Source organism: Dromiciops gliroides, chromosome 3, assembly GCF_019393635.1.
Source record: "Dromiciops gliroides isolate mDroGli1 chromosome 3, mDroGli1.pri, whole genome shotgun sequence".
NCBI classification, from domain to species: Eukaryota; Metazoa; Chordata; class Mammalia; order Microbiotheria; family Microbiotheriidae; genus Dromiciops; species Dromiciops gliroides.
In genome coordinates, this window is record NC_057863.1 from 547,436,865 (window position 1) to 547,454,646 (window position 17,782).

At 37.0% G+C, this 17,782-nt stretch overlaps 1 protein-coding gene across 3 annotated transcripts in view; it reads left to right on the plus strand.

Annotated features, from left to right (window-relative positions):
- The window catches only part of UVRAG (UV radiation resistance associated), a 372,875-nt gene that overhangs the window by 177,063 nt on the left and 178,030 nt on the right, over positions 1-17,782 (plus strand). For all 3 annotated transcript variants that reach the window (XM_043995097.1, XM_043995099.1, XM_043995098.1), the window contains 3 exons: positions 382-466; positions 7,931-8,018; positions 8,859-8,919. In XM_043995097.1, the coding sequence (XP_043851032.1) occupies positions 382-466; positions 7,931-8,018; positions 8,859-8,919 (234 nt within the window). The remainder of the gene's footprint in view (positions 1-381; positions 467-7,930; positions 8,019-8,858; positions 8,920-17,782) is intronic.

The following is a 17,782-nucleotide window of genomic DNA, read 5'->3' on the forward strand; positions in this document are numbered from 1 at the left end:
AAACTGAAGTAATAGAAGGGCTAAGAGCTATAAAAGTAAAAGGAGTTCCCACACAAAGAACAGCATCTTTTTTCATTAATTGTAGAAAGATTACCCTCAGTCTTAAGAAACTCTCTAATTTTCATCTCATAATTATTCAATCTATACAAACAGTTATATTTATCACTTCCATTTCAGAGAACAGTTCCCTCAGTAGCTTTGCCCCTTTCCTGTGGTAGTTTTGCAGAGGGAATAACATGATCTTCTGCTATCCCAGGATCACAGTGCCCTGCCTGGCCTGCATCATGAAAACTAGCTAGGTCTGCCTTTGTTGTTGAAATTGGAAGCATTCCCTACCGGAAGTGTGATTCATTCCTAAAATCTTGCCCTGTCTCTTTCTAGGAAGCACATTTGAGACTGAACACCTCAAGCTACAACTGCACAAGGAATCCTTAAGTGAGCTGAGAAAAGAGTGCACTGCCAAAAGGTAAATGGTGTTAACACATTAGCACCAGCGCACCTAGTATTAATTCCACACAGAGTTTGCCTGGGGTCTGTGCAGGATGAGGGGGGAGAGTGTAATAACGTATAATATAGCATAACACTCAGCATGGTACAGTGAGAAAAGTGCTCATTCACTAGTATGAGGACTTGGATGCAAATCCTGCCTCTGCTGCTTCTTTCTTTTTTTTCCATTTTATTTTTCTTTTATTTCTCAATTATATGTAAACAAAAATTTTAACATGAATGTTTTAAAATTTGGGGTTTTAAATTCCTTTCCTCCCTCCTTCCCCTCCCCCATAATGGAGAAGGCAAAGTAATTTCATATAGATTATATGTGTGCAGTCAGGCAAAACATTTCTGTATTAGTCATGTTGATAAAGAAAACAGAGACTACCTAACTATGAAGGACATATGAAGAAAGATGCTATTTTCATCCAGAGAAAGAGCTGATAAATAGAGGTATGTAGAGAATTATTATATTATAACATATCATAATTTAATAACTTAATTATATCACATATAAGTATAATATAATAATATGCATATACATATATACCAATACCTATTTTTGTCTAATGATAGCCATCTCTAGGCTGGAGGTGGGATAGGGAAGAAAAAAAAAAAGAAATTTACATGATAATTTTGTTGTTTGTTTGAAAGGAATAACAAGTTGTTCATAATAGATTTGTAGTTTTATGTGCAATCATCTTTTTTATTGTACTATGTTATGGAAATACTTGTTTTATTCCATAAATCAAAAATAAAATAAAATTTTAAAAAGGAGAACAGACCAAAACAGCAACAACAATGAAAAGAAAGTAAAAAAGTAGGCTTCAAACTGCATCCTGACTCCATCAATTCTTTCTCTCAAGGTGGATAGCATTTTTTTATCATAAGTCCTTTAAAATTGATTTGGATCATTGTATTGCTGAGAATAGCTGTCATTCACAGTTAATCATCATATAGTATTACTATTATTGTATATGATGTTCTCCTGGTTCTGCTCATTTCTCTTTCATAGTTCATGTAAGTCTTCCCAGATTTTACTGAAAGCATACTGCTCATCATTTCTTACAGAAAATTGCAATTTGTTTATCTGTTCCCCAATTGATGTACATCTCCATAATTTCCAATTCTTTGTCACTACAAAAGAACTACTATAAATGTTTATGTACATATAGGTCCTTTTCGTTTTATCTCTTTGGGATACAGACCTGGTCGTGGTATGATTGGGTCAAAGGGTATGTATGGTTTTATAGCCCTTTGACTATAGTTCCAAACTACTCTCCAGAATGGTATATGCTGCTGCTTCTCTCTGTCTCTCTGTCTCTCTCTCTCAGGCCAGTGAGGGTTAAATGACTTGCCCAGGGTCACACAGCTAGTAAACTGCCTCAGTGCATCTTGGTCTACAGGCCACTATACAGAGTCTTAATCAAAGCACCAATCACATGCTTATTATTCTTGGCACTATTCTCTTCTGGTTTCTCAGCCTAGAAACTGGCATCTTTTTCAAATCTTCATCTCATATTCATTCTGTCATTGGACTCTCATTTCTCACTTCTCATTACTGCCGCTGCTACCACCACCACCATTGTAATTCCTTTTTGTTCTTTCCAAAGCTTACCACAGGGGCTCCACTCAATATGCTAGAGGACTATTTTGCTTATTTTCTCGTTTTTCTGACAGTACCAGTGGCAGCTAGTTGGCACAGGGCAGCTAGGTGGTGATGGATAGAGCACTGGGCCTGGAGTCAGAAAGACTCATTTTTGTGAGTTTAAATCTGGCCCCAGACATTTACTAGCTGGGTGACCCTGAGCAAGTCATTTCACCCTGTTTGCTTCAGTTTTTTCATCTGTAAAATGAGCTGGAGAAGGAAATGGTATTGCCATTTCCAGTGTCTTTGCCAAGGAAGCCCCAAATGAAGTCATGAGGAGTCCATGAAAGGAACTTTTCACTTTCCCAAAAGCAGTCCCCTCTGTTCTCTTCTTGTTTAACTCTGGGCCTAGTTTATTGTCCATCTTTATTGTCTCTCCTGGATATCCTTACTCTTCTTTCTCATTCTTTACCTTCCACACTCACACCAGGAACAAGTCTTTTCCCATAACAATATATGTTTTGTTCTTTTTGATGTTATTTAGAACTCACTTTATACAATGACATTTTTTTCCCAAGAAAATGTTTATGATATTAAAATATGAGGTACCTGCATATTATACAAGTCTTTTGGCCTCTCATTTCTTCTTTGGGAACCTTGCTTTCCCCATATATTTCTTCCCATTTTCACCTTTTCAAACCTTAGCATTGAAGTTACCAAGTATGACAGTATTTCTTGATATAATTTAGATTTTGTTTCTCTACCACTTCATCTTCATCAACTAATTTGTAACCTAATCTGAAATTATTTTCATTGTGTTGTGTTCTTTTTGAAGAAAATTATCTTTATAGTACTTTAATACATCATGACTAAATTCATATTCTGTAAAACAAAGCTTGAGCACCATTAATATAATCCACAACAGAATTTATTTCAAGGGAAGTAATGGATACTAGAGAATGCGGAAAAACTAAAAAAATGGAAGGGCTAGGTAAGCTTTGTAAGTGTTGGCTCAGTTACTTTATATTGATGATTAATTATTAGCAAAGCACTTTATTAGTTTTCCCTTAGCTGTAATACTGATCCCAATGTACTTGACAAAAGGCATCATGTTTCCATTACATATAGGCCTTTTTTGGTATGTGCTTTATAAAGCATTTACAGTTTTGTATCATGGAAGAAAAAAAATCTATAAGCATTTACCTGAAAATGGTATATTGACTGAGGAGTAAAGAGATCACGAAAACCAGTCCTGGGGTATAAAGAAAAACTTATTGATGAGATAATTATTAAACACACTGCCCCAAAGTGTCATAACCTACATACTAATTTGTTGATTTTTGTGTAACTTTCAGACTCAGTTTTGCACTCTGTTTATTCATATATTGTAAGTATACAAAACTGACTCTAGTGACACTAGAATATCCAAATATAGTGAGCATGCTAGGGGATTTAATGTCAGTATGGAAAACTTTATTTAAACCATGCCATCAATTCAGTCATGTCAAGAATAATTCATATGAAATGTGGTGTTTTTTCAAGGAAGCATTTTAAGGCTATTAGGGTTCTGCCTAGACTTAAATCAATTACCATGGCTTCTACATATAAGTATGGTTTCCCAATCAAAGGAGTTGGAAAAACCCCACTATTAACTACTTGATGTATAAGGATGAAGTCAACTATGTGGTTTCACTAAAAAAAACTACAAAAGCAGTTATTTTGTGCACCTGTGGAATGGTCTACAGACCACTGAATATAAAGGAAGTAGGATAGTTATGTTTCCCAGACAGCTTCTATTTGAACCCTTTTGAATGGATGAGTAGGATGAGATGATAAATTATATTAGAATTATATGACAAAATATGCAAATGTGTGATTATTATAGTTATAATTTCTCATTTATATAACGTTTTACAATTTACAAAGCAATTTATAGATGAAGAAATTGCTTTCATTTCAAGCATGAAGTGACTTACTTAGAGTCACATAATTAGTAAGTGACAAAGCTAGGACTTAAATCTGAAAATTCCCTTTATCCTATACCACATGTCCTTCTACAATGTCTTTAAAATTATATTCTTCAAAAGAGTTCTCTGATTTCCTTTTTACTCTGTCTCATGGTCACCATGCTAGATCAGATTTTCATCATGAAAAGTCTTGACTATATCCAGAATCTTCTGACTAGTTTTATTGCCTACAGTCTATCCATTCGCCTTTCTGTGTTCCTTAAATGTTGCTTTCATGAAGCCATGCAAGGGCCTATAGTTGCTTCCTATTGCCTATTCTAAATTCCTGGGTTTGACTTTCTAATCCTCTAGAATCTGATAGCACCTACCTGCCTGCCTTATTTGTATTTGTTTGCAAAACCATCTATCCTCCACTCTAATTAAACCAGTCTCTACACTGTTATATACCTTACTGCCTTATTATACCTTTGCTTATGTTGTATGTCCCTTTCTGTTCTCCTCTGCCCCATACCCTTTCTTCCTGCTCTTTCTCTAGTCAAATCTTATCCATCCTTCAAGGTCCAAGGCAAGCCTTTCCTCCTTTGTGGAAACCATAGTATCATATACAATCTCATGACATTAGAGCTGGAAAGGATCTTAATTATTTTCCAGTCCAACTCCTTGATTTCATAAAGGAGGGAATCAAAGCCTTGACAGATTAAGTGACTTAAATAATTTGACACAGCCAGATGTGTGGTATAGATAGCATGAGAGTCCAGGTTCATGGATGGACAGCTCAAGATAGTCCACTCTCCTATGTATCCATATCCCCAGTTTGTTGTCATTAGTCCAACTCCTTTACTTCACAGTGAAACTAAGGTAGTGTCAAAACCAGGATTTAAATTTAGGTCCTGATTCCCAAAATCTAGGCTCTTTCCTTTTAGATCAGTAGTCTCCTGACTCAAACCTGGTAATATTTCTGTTACATTGACTGTTCTGATTCAAAATGAAATGTCTCTTCTCTGAAGTTTAGCATTTAACATTTTTGCTGCTGCTTTTCACTGGTATATTTTGTATCACCTCATATAGATTGTTAGACCCACAAAAATAAGAATGTCTTTTGCCTGTTTTGCAAAGCCTTTAACAGCAAACATAAGGCTAAGCACTTGAAACTGATTTGCTGATTCATTTGGCAATAAGGGCTCCTGCTGTCAATCTGGGCTTTAATCTTTAAATTTCAGTTATCTTAAGTTCAACAGATATTGTTTAAGCATCTGCTTAGGTGAGAAACCTGGTGTTGGATACTAGGGATACAAAGATCAGATAGAGCCCATACTTGATTTAGAAAGGTTGCTCTAGTGTCCTGCTTTCTTTTCCAAATACACTAGGATTATTTGGGGACTTAAAAAAAAAATTAAAGAGAAGAATTGATCATATACCTCTTTTTTTTTGGGAGGGGGGTCAGTGAGGGTTAAGTGACTTGCCCAGGGTCACACAGCTAGTAAGTATCAAGTGGCTGAAGCCGAATTTGAACTCAGGCCCTCCTGAATCCAGGACTGGTGCTTTATCCACTGCGCCACCTAGCTGCCCCCAATCATATAACTCTTACATTTAATTACAGTTGCTTTCTAAATGATTGATTTTTTAATAAATAAAGCACCATTCTCAGGGGAGAAACAGGCCATATGCCTGACACTTATGACTCTGGTAATGTAACTAATATAGACTATTCTTTATAGCCAGTAGACCTCTCCAGACAGTAGAGATAGTCTGCCAGTCTGTGTCTAGAGTTAGGGCTCTGCCAGGCAATGGAGGAAAATGGTTGGGGAAGGGAAACAGCAAGTTCTTTCTAATTGATATTGGAGGATAGAAGAGTTTCAGCACTTGCACTGGTTTTCCACTGGCTGTCTAAGTAGCATAAAATCCTAATGTTTCAGATCAGCTTGGTGGGGGTGGAAGAATAGGTACCCACTATAACTTTAGTTAGCATAGGTGCTAGTATCCCCAGGTGTTAACACCAAATAGAGCAAATGTGAGGAGAAGAGGAGGTTGTGCAAGTAGCAATTCAACTCCCCATACCCAGCATGGCTCACAAGCTTTCCCTTCTTATACAGTGAAGCAGAAGCTATTAAAGTTTAAAACTGCACTAAGACATTTGGGACATCTTGTATTAAAATGGATCTGTCTCTGAAACACATTAGAGTTATTTAGTTTTCAAGTTCTCAGGAATTCAAAGACATCAGTGGCCAAATGTGATGCTGAGAGTGGGAACCGAGAGCTAATCCCTCTCTTTGTTTAGAATTAGAGAATTAGTTAGCTATAAAAAATAGGAGATTATAAAAAAGCAAAAACTACTTCACTTGGGCTAAGAGGAGTGTTATCACAGTTTTATAAACTGGGAGTGGTCTTCCCAGCTGTTTAGAGATATGAGACAAAGTTTTAAAATTGAATAGGTAAGCAGAGAACAGTCAATCAAAGTAGCTTAAGGAATTTTTCTCTTGTTTCTGGCTAGCTTGAAGATTGCCAAAGAGAACAGCTTGGAGACTTACTCACCTAGGGAAGATTTGCTTTAAGGGGTTAGAGCTTTCCCTTTGGATTCTACATTTGAATGCTCACTTAGTTGGGGATCAAGGATGGGGAAGAAAGGTACTTCACAGAGATATGCTATTAAAGGGAAAAGGGCCCCCAATTTGCCAATAAAATAGTGTATATGAGTATATATTCATAAACAGTATCAGTTCAATTACATCCACAGAGGATGGCAGCCACTGTTCCTAACCTGTTGATCCACATTTTTAGTCTTCATATACAGTCAGTTGCCAAATCTTGTCATTTCTTTCCCCACAATTCAGATCCATGGCCTTTTCTCTACTAACAAAAGCTCCACTCTAGTTGAGACTTATATTGCCTTTCTTGGATTACTACAGAAGCCTTGTAATTAGTCAGTTTGCCTCGTTTCTCCCCATTCCAATCTATCCTTCGCATCTACCAAAGAGATTTTTCCAAAGTACAAGTTTAATTATGTCATTCCCATTTTCAGCAAACCCCTGTTACCTCCCAGATCAGATATAAACCCTTTTGTTTGTCATTTAAAGCTCTTCACAACCAATATCCTTCTCTTTCCAGTCTTATTATTATTTCACTCTCCTCCATGAACTCTCCTCCCCAGTCTGGCCCACTTGCTGTTCCTCACACATGATGCTGCTCTAAGACTTGTCCTTATAACTCCAGTGTTCTTTCACTGCACTCCCCACCTCTTAAAATCTCTACCCTCTTTTAGGTTCTTTGAGGACTCAATTTCAAAGCTACCTTCTTTTCTCAGGAGGCCTTTCTCCATCCCCCAACTGCAGATGCTTTCTCCTAAAAGGTTACCTTCCATTTACTTTGTACATGTGTTGTGAAGCCTACTTGTGTACACGTTACATGTCATTTCCTCCATTAGAATGTAAGCTCTTTGTGGGCAGGGACTATTTTTGCTTTTTCTTTGTCTCTGGCACTTAGCACCAGCATATAGCAAATATTTGATTGAAATCAGTGTAGGATTTAGTTTTGTTGGTCTTTCCATAATTGCTTGTAATCTTTTGAGGAGATAAAATTTAAAGAAAAAAATATAATGCAAATCCTAATGATAGAATTTCATAGGAAAAGTATAACCAATTCATTATTTCAAGTAAAAGGAAGATGAGATCATTTCTAACTGGTGTGGTCGGGGAAGCTTCTTTTCAGAAATGATGTTTGGCAAGAAAGGAAAACATTTCAACAGGTAGAGATGGCTAGACAGTTATGCAACCCTTTCCATGCTTGGGAGCTTGACTTGAGCTAGCTAGTCACATAGCTGAGGGTGCTATATGGAAAAAATGGCATTATAATATGGGCAAATTTACCTTTCATAAATTTTTTCCCTCAGAGAACTATTTTTGAAGACTAATGCACAGTTGACAATTCGATGCAGACAATTGTTGTCTGAGCTTTCCTACATTTACCCCATTGATTTGGTAAGTTATACTGTCTAAAAAAGATTTTCCCTATACACCAATTATTTTCTGTTTTGAAATTGTTTCTCTCTAAACCAGAGTATGTTCTTATTTTGGCTTGTTAATTAGCATAGAATAATAGGGTTTAGAACTAGGGGGCATATCTAATTCAGCCCCCTAATTTTAAAGATATGGGAACTGAAGCTCAGAGAGCCTAAATTCAGAAACCTTTTGGATTGAGTTTTAGCTCATCTCTGTTTCTACAGTTTGATTTTTGGCAGAAGCCAAATCATTTGTGACAGGTAGTCAAGTGAATTGTTAAAAACAAACTCCTTATTTTCCTGTCCACTTCTAAGATTCAGCTGATTAAATAAATGACTTATTTGTCCTTGGGACTTATTTTTTTAAATATGCCTTGAGTATATCTTCAGGTCTTTGTGTTATGAATCTACCTTCTCTGAGCTAATGTCGAAAACAGAATTGAGGTGACTGTCAGGAATTTGTACTTGAACAACAAAATTACAAGACCTGATAAGTTCCTTTGTTTATTTTTAAACAAACAAATGATTTGAACAATTGAAATTCGGGGAATGGAAAACAGTGAATTTGATGTTAATAGTAATTGAGCTAGTTCATAATAATTTCTTAAACTCATTTTCAATTTCTCATCCTGTATATAAGAACTTGTCAAAAGATACTTTGGGGATGAAAATTTCAAATGGCTTTTATGTTAACTTGATAACATTTTGAAATCATGAAAATAATCCTCTTAAATCAACACTGTTCAAGCCTCTGAGATTTTGTTTAAACTTTTCTCAACTTTTTAAGGAACTGATTTTGTGTCTTTGGTTAAATTCACAGAATGAGCAAAAGGATTATTTTGTATGCGGTGTAAAGCTGCCTAATTCTGAGGATTTTCAAGGTATTCTTTTCTCTTTAAATTTATTGGGAAGGCAGTGGATGTTTATGTATATCGACATTAGTGTATTTTAAGAAGTAAATATGGGAATAAAAAACCACATTTTTATATCACCTTCACTTCTATGGGAATATTTCTTGGGAACTTTCATGTTTTTAATGTAACATATTGTTTACTAAGCTTCAGAGACTTAGGAGATTTAGAGCTAGAAAGTAACCTTAGTGATCAGTTAGTCTTCTTCATTTTGTAGATGAGGACACTAAGGCTCAGAGAGGTTTTGTTATTTTCCCAAGGTCACACCTGTAGTAAGGAACAGAGATTTCAAGCTATGGCCTCTGGGCCCAAATCCAGTGCTTTTCCCCATTTCCCACCTTCAAACACTATATGGAGCCATCCCCAAAGGGTTCACTTAGGCAGGGAAAGGAACGAGTGACCTGGAAAACAATTTAACAAATACTTATTAACTAGATTTTTCATGGAGAATATTATCCCTGGGCACTGAGGAAGAGGAAAAGTTTGGAGAAAAGACATATTTCAGCCATCAGAGAGCTCCTTGTCTGTGTTTGAATAAAGCACAGACACCTAAGTGCTCTGGTGTGCTCCAAATAATTGCTTTGATTTATGTAGCGATTCAGGGTTTACTAACTACTTCCCTCATGATAATCTTCATAATAAGCCAAATAAGACCTTTGGAAGTATAAGCAAGATCATCCCCATCTTACAGGTCAGGAAAGGTAAGCTCCTTAGGAGTAAAACTGGCATATTTTTGCCTTGCTATCCCCAGCATTTAGCACAATGCTTGAGATATAATAGGTGTTTAATCTATTTTAGTGCTTAATTTATTACATGAATTGCTGAGGACCACATAGCTAGTAAATGGCAGATACAGAATTAAGTACAGGTTTTCTGATTTCAAGATAAGTAAACTTTCCACTTGACTGTGTTGGCAGTTGAAAAGGTAGTTTCCTCATTTGAGGTTTGGAGTGCTTTCTCTCCTATGCAGGAATCTTTCCTATGCAATCTTCCTAAATTTCTATAATTCTGAGGCTTGTTGGATCCTATCTGGGGTGGCAAGTGAATATGGAAGCATAAGAGATTATCTAGTCTGGTCAGTAAAAAAATTAACCCTTCCATCTAGGCTCAATAAAGTAAATATTAGAGTATTATATACTCCATTTTACTGGTAATAAATTTACCCTGTTGAATTGCGAGGATGATTCATTTCTTTTACTGGTTGCTAGTTTTTGGTGACGTGGACCTCTAAGTCATTTGGGTCGCTAATAATACAACTCTGTATTTATGGGTAATGGAAGTTTGGTTGATTAAACTGATCAAATAAATGTTATTAGCTAGGAAATAATATTCTTGTTTTCAAAGTGATAAACATTTTTTTCCTGATTATCTTTGTGCTTTCCCTGTTAGAAAAGTTTAATTTTTTATCACTATATGGCCATAATTGACCTTCCCCTCCATCTGCTTTAAAGTTGTTTTTTTTTTTTAATATAAGCACTGTGCTGTGCTTGAAAACATATGTGCATTTTAAGGATTTTTTTTTTTTAAAGTTTACCAAGTGTGATTAAAGAATACCAGGCTTTAGACATTAGATTTTATTGTCAGGGATTCTCTTCTTATTTTCCCTCTTAAAAAATAATGCTGTTTTTCCATTAAGCATATGGAAGAGCACTGGTTAGGTATTCAAGCTTTTAACAGTCCAGAAGAATCACTTCAATATCTATTTATGAAGCACTTCCTGTGTGGAGAGCATGTGTTAGGTTATACGGAAGGTTCAAGGTATAAATAATCGGATTCCTGGCAGAGCTTATTTTTGTTGGGAATTGTTATCTTGCATCTTCTGGCTCTAAATGGAGTCAGTGTCTGGGAGCATCTTTTCCTTTATTGAAATTACTCAAGTCTAGAGCTGGTTAGTTTTCTCTCCTGTTGTCAGTGTTTGAATTGACATGGAGGTTTTCTTAACACTTTAATGTAGATTAAGCAATGAAAATAATCTGATACCAGTTTAATTCATGGTATCTACTTCCTCTCCTCCTTCTTGGATAGAAGTAACTCAGCGTGGTTTTCTCTCTGATATCAGTTCTATCTGTTTTTATCTTGGCATTTCAGATGCAGACTCATCAGCCCAAGTTCCAAAATTATTTGTTTGGCACATAGAGAGTAAGCAGTGATGCAATGCATAGAGTGCTGGGCCTAAAGGAAGACCTGAGTTCAAATTTGGCCTTGGACACTTACTAGCTGTGTGCCCATGGGCAAGTCATTTAACCCTGTTTGCCTCAGTTTCCTCATCTGTAAAATGAGCTGGAAAAGGAAGTGTTGAAACATTCCAGTATCTTTGCCAAGAAAACTCCAAAAGGGGTCACAAAGAGTCAGACATGACTGATAATGACTAAACAACAATAAGCACTTAATAAATGCTTTTTCATTTAGTTCTTCTTTTACTCTTCAATTTCTAAACCTCTTGCTGCCCCCCTTGTCACACCTCCCCCCCTCCTACTCATACACTTGTCTTGTATAAGAGGGAAGCATATTTTGTTGTAAAGAAATAGTCAGGCAGTCACTTTTATGGTTATGATAATATGATTAAAGCTTTTTTGTCATTGTCATTTTTTCATAAACTTTTCATTTTACTATTTCAATAATAATAATAATAGCTGCACCTTAAATTCATACTTTACATTTTTAAAAACATTTTTTCCACAAACTTTATTTTGTTGGATCTTTTCAGAAACCCTTGTGAGATAGGTTAAGATAAACAAAGTAGTCCCATTTTACATTATGGGTTACATAACTTGCCCATAGGTATCTAGCTGGTTAGTAGTTTAATACTGGGATTGGAACTTCCTGAGTTGTTTATTCCAATTTTTCCTACTTCTCTTTTGTTTCAGTTACTACCTTATGTAATTATTGTCAGTATATTCTAATTTAGTTCTTAGCTTTGATTCTACCTTTTCTTTCACCTCTTGGTTCCAAGATCTATTAATTCTGTCTCCACAGCATCTCTTTTATCAATGCCTTTGTTTCCAGTGCCATTATCCTAACAGAAGCACTCATTATTTTCCCTGCCACAAGCCCTAAATATTATAGTAGCTTCCATATTCCTGCCTTTGCTGTTTCCCTGCCCAAACCATTTTTCATACTTTAAGAAAAATCTTTCTTATATGGCAAAGTCACCGTGTTACTTCTTTACTAAAAATCTTTAGTGGGACCTTATTATCTAAGTAATGTTCACATTACCTTCCTTGGCATTCAAGGGTCTCCACAATCTGGTACCACCCTGCTTTTGCAGTCATGTCACATTATTCCTTTTCTTTGTAGCCAAATGACCACTCACAGCACCTTCCCTCCCCAAAAATGAACCCTCCAAACCCCACCAAACAAACAAACAAATAATTATATATACTATACATTCCTGCTTCCATGCCTGTACTCAGATAATTCCAATGCCTGGAATCAGTCTCTCTCTCTCTCTCTCTCTCCTTCCAGTTTCTGCTTCTTCTTTAAAGCTTTTACTACCTTCCCAAGGTATTATTAGCAATTTAGCCATTAATAGTCATGTCCTTTGAACCTCATGGAGCATTTTAAAAAATTCTCTTCAGTCGTTGGTATTCTTCGGGTGGGGGGCAGTGAGGGGTAAGTGACTTGGACAGGGTCACACAGCTTGTCAAATGTCTGAGGCCATATTTGAACTCAGGTCCTCCTGAATCCAGGACTGGTGCTTTATCCACTGTGCCACCTAGCTGCTCCAGTATTCTTTTAAATATTGTTTCCTTCCCAGCTGCCTACCAACATTTCTGATCCTTAAAAGCTTATTGGACCCTACCATCCCCTCAAACTATTGACCTGTATCACTTTTACTTTTTATAAGCCAAACTCCCAGGAAAAAAATGTCGACACTCCTTGCCTCCACTTCTTTTTTCTCTCTCAATTTTCAACTCTTTTTTTCTCACTCAATTTTAAACCCTTTGAAGTATCACTCAACTGAAACTGCTCCCTTCAAATTACTAATCTTTTTTAAATAATTAGAAATACTATTGATATTTTTTGTTTTTGAATAACATAATTCCCAATATATCCCCCCTCCATTCTTCCCAGAATTATCCCTAATAAAGAGAAGGAAATTAATTCAACAAAATTAATCAACATATCCAAAAGCTTGATATGATATAGTGTTCCACACCAATGATTGTTCTCCGCTCCTGCTCCCTCTCAGTTCTATAAAGAAAAAAAGGGAATGTGACATCTCATTTTTTTCTCTTTAGGGTCAAACATAATCATTATAACTTCACAGAATTTAGTTTTCATAGTTCTTTTTTTTGTTTGTTTTTCTGGTGAGGCAACTGGGGTTAAGTGACTTGCCCAGGGTCACATAGCTAGTAAGTGTTAAGCGTCTGAGGCTGGATTTGAACTCAGATCCTCCTGACTTCAGGGCTGGTGCTCTATCCACTGCACCACCTAGCAGCCCCATCATAGTTCTTTTTTGCATTATTGTCGTTACTGCATATATTTTTTCCCCATTCTGCATACTTCACTTTGAACCAATTTATGTAAAAATTTCTCTGTATTCATCATATTTATTTTTTAAACAACACAGTAATATTCCATTATATACATGTACCACAGTTTGTTTGGCTTTTCCTCAGTTGATGGGAATCTAGTTTGTTTCAAGTTTTTTGTTATTAAGAAAAATGCTTCTATAAATATTCATTGTGGGGCAGCTAGGTGGCGCAGTGGATAGAGCACTGGCCCTGGATTCAGGAGAACCTGAGTTCAATTCCAGCCTCAGACATTTGACACTTACTAGCTGTGTGACCCTGGGCAAGTCACTTAACCCTCATTGCCCTGCCCTCAAAAAAAATATTCATTGTGATAAGGGCCTTGTTTTTGTTGTTTACCTCTTTGGTGTATATGCCTAGCAGTTAAGTCTCTGGGTCAAAGGTTATGATCATTTAAATCAGGTTTTTAGTAGAGTTCCAGATTGTTTACTGTTAAAGCCAATTCACAGTTCCACCAACAATTACCAGTGTGCCCATCTTTCCACAACCAGTCCGACATTGACTATTCCATCATTTGTCATCTTTGCCAATTTGCTGGGTACAAGGTGAAATCTCAGAATTTGTATTTCTCTTTTTATTATTGATTTGAAACATTATTTCATGCAGTTGTTAATAGTTTGTAATTCTTTTAAAATTGTTGAAATTCTTCATAGTGGGGAAATCAGTGATCTCTTAATTGCCAAATCTGATGGCTTTTTTCTTAGTCCTCAACCGTCTCAACTTCTTTGTAGTATCTGACATCTATTTACTACTCTCCTCCTGAATATTCTTTCCTCTATGAGTTTTCATGATGCTCTTTTCTCTTGGCAGGCTGACCTGGCTGACTACTCCTTATTCTCCTTCTCTTCTAATTTTCTGTAGTGTACCCTTAATTTTAGGTGTACCTCCAGGTTAGTTCCTAGGCTTTTTCTTTCTACATTCTCTCTTACTAACCGAATCATCTCCCATGGGGATAATTATACTTTCTATGCATTTGATTCCCAGATGTGTACATATAGCCTTAGTCTCTCTCCTCACCTTCATTCCCATGTCGTCAACTAGCCTTTGGATTTTTTTGAATAGGATATCCCAAAGGCATCTTAAACTAAGCAGTTCTGAAAACAGACTCTTCACCCTTCCCCAGACTATCACATCTTCTGAGCTTTGCTGTTTTTGTAAAGGGGACCACTTTGTAGCTACCTAGCTTCATAGTCTTGGAGTTATCCATAACTTCTCTTATCTAATCCTGTTTTCTATATATCTAATCAGTTGCCAAATATTCCTACCTCTGAAATCTCTCATTTTCATCCCTTTAGTTCTACTCATGTGACCATCATCCTAGTTAAGGCCTTTATCACTTACTGTCTAGACTATTAACAGTATTCTTTTTAAAATGATCTCCCTTTCTAAAGGCTCTCCACTTTCCAATCCATCTTTCATACAGCTGCAAAATTATTTCCCTAATATACAAGTCTAAAACCATGTCAGTTCCTGACTCAGTAGTAAATGCCAGTAGCTCTTTTTATCTCCAGGGACAAACAAACTATCACCCCCCCCCCCAAAAAAAAATCAATTAGTCATTTATTAAGTATTTATGGTGTGCCAGGTATTGTGTTTTAAGCCCTGGGGAAGACAACAGACTCCACTCTCAAGGAACTTTCAATTTCTTGGGGAAACAAACTTATATAAGTATATGCAAAATACACACAAGATGAATCAGAAGCCCAAATCCCGCATAATCCCATTCTAATCCTCTGCTCTTCATCTCTTTTTTTAGTTCAGGAAGCTTTCATAGAGAAGCATTTAGGGGCACATACTAGGACACCATGTGTAGTTGGGCTAGTCCATCATTCCAACCCAGACCCTAATACCTAGACATGATTTAAGTGTTTCGTATTCTGGACCAGGCTACTCCAGTCATAAGCCTGACACTTCCTAGTTTTCATAGCCTACCTTCAGTGAAACATATTTTGAATTGATGTCCCTGATGGGTTATGGGAAAGGCACACTTCTAAGCTACTCTTTCTTTTGGTTGTATCTGCATATGGTAAATAAGATTTCTCCACAAATTTGTGAAGGTGCTTGTGTCCACAGATTTGGGTGGCAGTGAATTTCTCCAAATAAGTATGTGGGTAGAATACTTGGGCACCAAATAAAATCTTGAACATTTTCTTAGGAAACACCCAGAGTTTATTTAAGGGGTTTTTAGTGTCCTTCACAGCGATGATGGAAGAAAAAACAGAAAGGACCTTGATCTTTAAGTCAGAGCTTGGTGACTAGAAAATACTGTGAAAGCCAGAATGGGACCCTGGTTATGGCCCACATAGTATAGTTCCTCCTGGCCAGTCATCTCCAAAATAAAGTTGATTGTGACAGGAAGGTCCTATTTAGCCTCTTCATCAAAAGTGAAAGCCTAGAATTATGATGAATCTGGAGAAAAGTAAACATTTTTCTTGGACCAGGCTTTCCCTCGGCTGTTCCCCATCCACACATCATAACTTGCATCAGCCAGCATGAAGGCCAAGCTGTTATTGGGCAGGTTTGAAATCCAGTTACAGGCAGAAGCGAGCAGACCATGCTGAAGATATATGACAGACTGGGGAGGGACCTTTCCTTGAACCGTTTTTCCCATAAGGAATTCTGTTGAGTCATCATTAGTCACAACTTCATACTCTTCATTTGGGTAACCCCAATAAGTGATGCTTTGACCTCTGAGTCATCAGGTTTTCCTTTCCCAAAGAAACCAGGTGTTGTTCCAAGCAAATGGAGCAGACTCAAAGCCACCACATTTTGAGTCTACCTAGACACACAGGTGGTATCTGTGGCATGATTTGAAACCAGGTCTTTCTGACTACAAGGCCAGCACCTGACCTTAGGCACCCAGTCACTCAGCTTCTTAAATGAACAGAGAGCACACTTCTTCTTTGGGGCCTGTGGAATCAGGAAGGTCTTGTTGATGGTCAGCAGCCCACCCTTCCATTTAGGACCCTCAAAGGATTATTCCTGTACTGGCTCATGCTGGGTAGAGCAGATCTAGGTTAGTCTACTTGCCCTCTGTAGCTTTTTAAGCCCTTCACAAATTTGTTGTAATCTGCCTTTCTAGTCTTAGTATTCCTTACTCTCCATCCCACACACTCTAGTTTAACTAAACTGACCTCTTGGCTATTACTTTTTTTTTTTTTTTTTTTTTGGCGGGGCAATGGGGGTTAAGTGACTTGCCCAGGGTCACACAGCTAGTAAGTGTTAAGTGTCTGAGGCTGGATTTGAACTCAGGTACTCCTGAATCCAGGGCCAGCGCTTTAACCACTGCGCCATCTAGCTGCCCCCTTGGCTATTACTTTTACTGAACTCTCAGCTCCAGTTACTAAGCCTTTGCACTGGCTGTTTCATGCCTGGAGTGCTCTTCTCACTCTCCACCTCCTAGAATGAATGCCTGCTTTTGTTTAAAGCTCATCGCAAGTTCTACCTTTAAATGGATCTTTTCCTGATATCCCTAGCTCCTCTCCTTTCCTTGAAATTACTTTGCATTTATTTTTACAGGTTTATAGAGCATATGCGTTTGTATACATACATGTTGTCATTTTCAATGGAAAGTGAGTTTCTTAGGGGGCAAGAACTGTTTCATTTTTAATTTTGTATCCCCGGTGCCTAGCCCTGGTGCCTGATATTTGTTAGATGTTTGTTGATTGATTGATTAGTTCTCTAAAGCAGGGCTTCTTTGGGGTATTTTTTTTTTGGTTTTGTTTTTGGGGTTTTTTTAATTTTTTGCCTTAATGTACCTTGGAGGATATTTCCCATAAGTCTGTGCTCAGTGACAAGTGGAAACCCTCAATTTAGCTTTTTGGCTCTGAAAACTCAATTGCATTCAAGAAGGCCTAAATGGAATGGTACTAAAAAAATATCCGAAGTCATATTCTATAACTGTCATTCTCACTCTTACTGTCAGCCTTCTGAAAGAACCCCAGTTTTCTAATCCTGAAGAACTCCTGTACATCTTGTTTGTGTTAAGTTAAAGTGGTGGTCTGTCACTTCAGTCTGCCCAGCAAAGCCTTTTGTTTCCTATTTGGTTTTCCTTTGGAGTGTCCATTTACCTAGCTTGGCAAAAACTATTGGAGACAGTAGTTTTATAGTTCTTACCTGATGAATATGTGTGTGTGTGTGTAGGAATGTCTGGAGGAGGAATTAGTCTCGTTCTTGGAGTATTTGCTAAAAAGTAAATATCTGACAGGTGAAAAGATGAAATGTTCCATTATTCTTAAGGAGCTTTATTCTGTCCTATTCATGTTACCTCCCAGAAAGTATAGGCATAGCTAAAAAAA